This window comes from Etheostoma spectabile, chromosome 19, assembly GCF_008692095.1.
Source record: "Etheostoma spectabile isolate EspeVRDwgs_2016 chromosome 19, UIUC_Espe_1.0, whole genome shotgun sequence".
Classification (NCBI taxonomy): domain Eukaryota; kingdom Metazoa; phylum Chordata; class Actinopteri; order Perciformes; family Percidae; genus Etheostoma; species Etheostoma spectabile.
In genome coordinates this window covers 17,246,432-17,251,247 of record NC_045751.1, presented here as the reverse complement: position 1 = coordinate 17,251,247, position 4,816 = coordinate 17,246,432, and the positions used below count along the sequence as shown (strand labels likewise).

The 4,816-nt window shown below is 39.5% G+C and overlaps 1 protein-coding gene across 2 annotated transcripts in view; it reads left to right on the top strand.

Moving 5' to 3' along the window:
* Positions 1-1,170: 1,170 nt before the first annotated feature.
* Positions 1,171-4,816, top strand: part of senp3b (SUMO specific peptidase 3b) — a 13,077-nt gene continuing 9,431 nt past the window's right edge. The window contains exons 1-2 of one of the 2 annotated variants that reach the window (XM_032544449.1): positions 1,171-1,530; positions 3,222-3,347. In XM_032544449.1, the coding sequence (XP_032400340.1) occupies positions 3,260-3,347 (88 nt within the window). In that variant the 5' untranslated portion in view covers positions 1,171-1,530; positions 3,222-3,259. Of the gene's footprint in view, positions 1,531-1,575; positions 1,772-3,221; positions 3,348-4,816 lie in introns of those variants that run through there. The other variant, XM_032544451.1, reaches the window with a different exon arrangement.

Below are 4,816 nucleotides of genomic sequence, written 5' to 3'. Positions count from 1 at the left end.
ATTGTATTTTTTATTTTTATTCTGCAAGCTCTGCTTGGGGGGCAGAACAGTCTCTGACACTGCCTAAAATGCTGCTAACTGTATGTACTGGAGTTTATGCACCAATCCGATACCGAATAATTGAGCCCCGCAGAAAATGTACTGTGATTCTTTTTCCGTTATCACTGACTGGAAAATCAAAGATAGTTCTATGGAGATAGAAATCATATCACATGCATAAAGTGATAGCAGCTGTTTTAAAATATATGACACTGGATCAGAACTCGGTATCGGCCAATACGCAAGTTCTGTTATCGGACTCAATGTTGGTAAGCAAAAAAAATAGTGTCGGATCTAGTCTTATCCTTTTCATGCCACTTTTTACTTCTACTCCGCTACATTTTAGAGAGACATATTGTACTTTTTACTCTGCTACATTAATCTGACAGTTTTAGTTACTAGTTACTTAACAAATTAAGATTTTTGCACACAAAATACCCAACAATAGAACTTCAAGTCCAGCTAAAATGATTAGTTTGGATCGGTTCTAGTTTCAAAAATGTGAGGATGTTTCTGCATTGAGTACTTTTATTTTTAATACTTCAAAAGATATACCGATGGTTAAAAAAAGATATGAACAAATTATATGAACACCAGTGACAACCAGCAGAGAAAGGCAGCTAATCACTGGAGAAGATGGGACCAGTCTGATAAATGTCTGAAGAATCTAGCCCCCCTGAACTGAAAGCTCGCTTGGAACCTTGACGGAGGTGATACAAAAAAAAAGTACCTGTTAGCTAGTACCAGGTACTTTTTTTCATAATGGAAAAACAAATAAGGCGAGTTGAGTCAAAGTGAGTCGAGCAGGTACCATTTCATGAAAAAATGCCACTTATCAACTTCACCAGATCCAAATATTACAATATAACAGGGAATGCAAGACCATAGTATGTTTAATTGTACCCAATCATAGGCCTATACTTTAGGCTACAGAAATCAAGGAACAGTTTTACAAAATCTGACTCAATTTGAGTGAAAAAATAAATTCCAAATAAAACGGATTTTATTTGACTTTATTTAATCCACCAAAATAATTGCTTATACATTGCATAAATGTTTGTTTGCAGAAGACTGATGTTAGGGTTAAAAAAGGAAAGGCTACCCTTACATACATACTCTTTATGACGCCATTTCTGCGCGACGGACTTGTTGTAGTTGACATGAGAGCGAAAAATCTGCAGTGATCCGGCTCAGCGCATCTCTCGTTTTCTTACAGACCTTTTCAATTGAAATAGATTCTTGCTGTAGATTGCACGTACATTGATGACTGTATTCTACAATTTATGTTAAGCGGTTTTTCTCTGAACCGGAAGACCTAAAAGAAATCAAAGTTCGCAAGGAGGTGACATCTGGCTGCTCCACACCTGACTTCATTGAATGAGGTTTAACACCAATTAGCATTTGTTTTGGTTAGTTACACATACAAATTAAACACGCCCAACATTCAGTCGGAAGCAGCTGGACACATTCATATAAATCTGCAGGCTAACGGTAAGCATACAATTGCTAGCTAGCTATTAACGAATACAGCGCACCGGGCGTTTTATTTTGCTGTAGCTAACATGGTGTCTGCCTACCTAACGCCTAGCTAGCTAGCTAACGACAACATGGCTAACCAGCTAACGTGTTAGCACTGATAGAAAACGCATTGTCAAGAACTCTTGTTTATTTAAGATCGTCATTAATTATGGTGCAGGGACTTCGGCTGTCCACAGTCTCTGAAAAAAAACAGGTTTGCAATGAATGCGACTTTTATTGAGGTTTTAAGTGGTGAAACTATGACGGTGATGCTGCTAGCGCTCAACGCGCACAAGCTAGCTGCTTGGTAGGGACTATTTCCTGCAACGGAGAATATAGTTATCGTCATCACATACAGCAAGCAGCTTCTCTGAAAGAATGTCTCCTACAAAGGCCGCATCAAATTATTCATTATTATAAACGCCAATTCGCCCCGTTGCTTAGTTAACGTTCGTTACTGTCCTACCCTGTGTAGCTATCATGCTAAATTACATATCCGCTCTCCGACCAGGTGCACATGGTAACTGGAGTCCCGGTGTTGTTAACAGAGCCGTTATTCTGCCTTTAAAAGAACAGGGGCATGTATTCCAAATGAAAACTGGAAAATGTCAGCAAGCCTGTGGCTTTCTAAACGTTTGAACTATGTCAGCATTAGCTAGTGGGACCAGAAGGCTTTATTTCCCATTAAAGCAACCCAATGGCTTTGTGAATTAACAAATATCGAAGTTCCGTTGGAAGGTCGTAGGTCATGGACGTAACTGCCTGTCGCACATTTCATGTAAAAGTGATGCTATTTTCCGCTAGTTGTACCAATTTCAGCACTGTCACCATAAGGCATGAGTGATTCTTTAATGGGGTGTTTTGTATACTGGAGTGTGTAATGTTAGCTCAGTGGGTAGCACGATTAGAGCCTACCTGATATTCAGCAGCGGTTTGCGTTTTGAAAGGGACTTTGACCATCTCGCAGTTGTCATTCAGTCCACTTAAATTCATCATTTTCGCACACTGAGCCTAATTTTCTCTTATGGTGTAAACATATTGTCATTCTGGGCAGAAGTCAGGCTTCTTTCACATTTCAAAATACATATGTTGATCAAATATAGGATAACGGGTTTAATGTCAGGGTTCACATTTCCCGCTTAAGTTTTGCGTTGGGAGCACTCTGTGACTGGATCACAGGCTGGGCAATATGGCCAAACTAATCTGTCCTGATATTGACTGACTTAAATATTGCCATAACAAAGTCCGGTTTTTCAACATCCCCATAAAATGGTATGAAAAAATGTATAGATACGGTAGACATTTTCATATTGTTTTGATGATACATATCGTCATATTGCCCAGCCCTAGATGGGGCAAGAACATTACTAGTGTCTGTGGGGGTTTTCCCCTCTCCCTCACCCATACCATAAATGAATGCAACTTGGATAATAGTTTACAAGATGCCAACTGAATTTAAATAATGTTCTTGTTAAATTAGGGATGTGTTGATAACTTGAACTATGTCTTACAAATTGCCATGTGACCTGTGTGGAGAGAGAGTGGAGCACTGTGGAACCGCTGTGTTCAAAGTTCTCTCTCACTCCAGGATAACTTGCAAGCTGAATTTATATAGAAAGTAAAGTAGTTATAACACCCCCACTGCTTACTGTTGTTGTTTGTAGGTGACGAGCTGGCGCAGGTCGTGGGTTGCCCGTGGATAATGCGAGACAGTGGCGGTAGCCTGGCCCAGAACCGCTGGCAGGGAGACCTGGGTCTGACCGCTGTGGGGCAAGACGACACAGGAGGAGGTAGGCCTTTTACTCCTGGTTAATATGTTTACATTCTAGTTAGGCTTGTATTATTATGAGTAATGTCGTAGGCAAGGGAGCTTTATTTGTAAAGCTCATTGTAGGCAACAGGGTAATTCAAAGTGCTTTGCACAGAACATCAAAGAAAAACAGGTTTTTCCAAATCCTGCTGAGACATAAGTCCTTTAACCCTTGATATATTCTTTAGGTGATAATAGGTTGACTTTGAAATAGTCTTAATGTGGCTATTGAAATTCAGGTCTAAGTCCATGACTACACCAAGATATTTGTCTTTGTTTTGTTTGAGCACTCACTTTTAATTGTTCCCCTTTTGCTCCCAAAACAACCACTTTAGTTTTTTTTTAATTTAAGAAAGTTCTGGCACATCCAGTTGTTAATTTGTTCAATGCCCTTACTCAGTTGGTGATGGACTATAGTCCCCTGGCGATATGATGATGTAAATTATGGATTTCAGTCCACTTCCAAGTGGGTTAGTTGGTGTTGGATAACATTTGATCAATTCTATATCCAATCTTCTTAATAAATTCTGAAGCTTTTCAAATTTGTTATCAAATCTAATTAGTTTCAGCATGCAGAATTTTCAAGGAACTAAAGTAGAACTGCATTTTTATTTTTAAAGAATTTTTTGGGGCATTTTTTTAGGCCTTTATTTGACAGGACAGCTGAAAACATCAAACGGGAAAGAGAGAGGGGAATGACATGCAGCAAAGGGCTGCAGGTCGAAGTCGAACCCGCGGCCGCTGCGTCGAGGCGTAAACCTCTGTATACGGGCGTCCAGTAGGATTGAAATTTAATGGTTTAGTCCAGTGGTTGTCAAACTTGTTTTCAATAAAGTACTCCCTTTTTTCCATCTAAATAACCCCTGACCAGCGCAAAAAAATTGCTGTAGAAATAAAATGCCAAATTGAAGCTCAAACTTGGGGTTAATCAATAAATGCAGTCTGGTGCTGATGCTCTGACAAGCAAAAGCCCCACTGTCTATGTCCTGATAACGGTTTAGAAAGCAGTTTTATAGTTTAGGGCGGTGGTTCTCAAAGTGGGCTTCTTGAAAGGGTTCCAGGGAACCCTAACAAAAAGGAAAATTTATTTTTACTATAATTTCATCTATAAGTAACAGAATGACTGATTGTATGACTATTTAGCTTATGGGTTTCATTCACTTTCATTAATAAAACGTCTAAAAGCAACAATTCCATCAGGTAGGGCACCCTGGGACAAAGTCTTATCAGAAGGGGGTCCATGGTCTGATTTGTGTCAGATTAGGGTAGGGCTGCACGATTAATCAAATTTTAATCACAATCACGATTTTGGCTTCCCACGATCAAATTTGCGTGTTTTGAGCGATATTTTAAATGCGTCATTCCGTTCATAGAAGGCTTCAGGTTTTTTTTTTGCAAAGCCACTCTACCTCTCCATAAACCACTGTCTGATCATGTACAGCAAGGGGG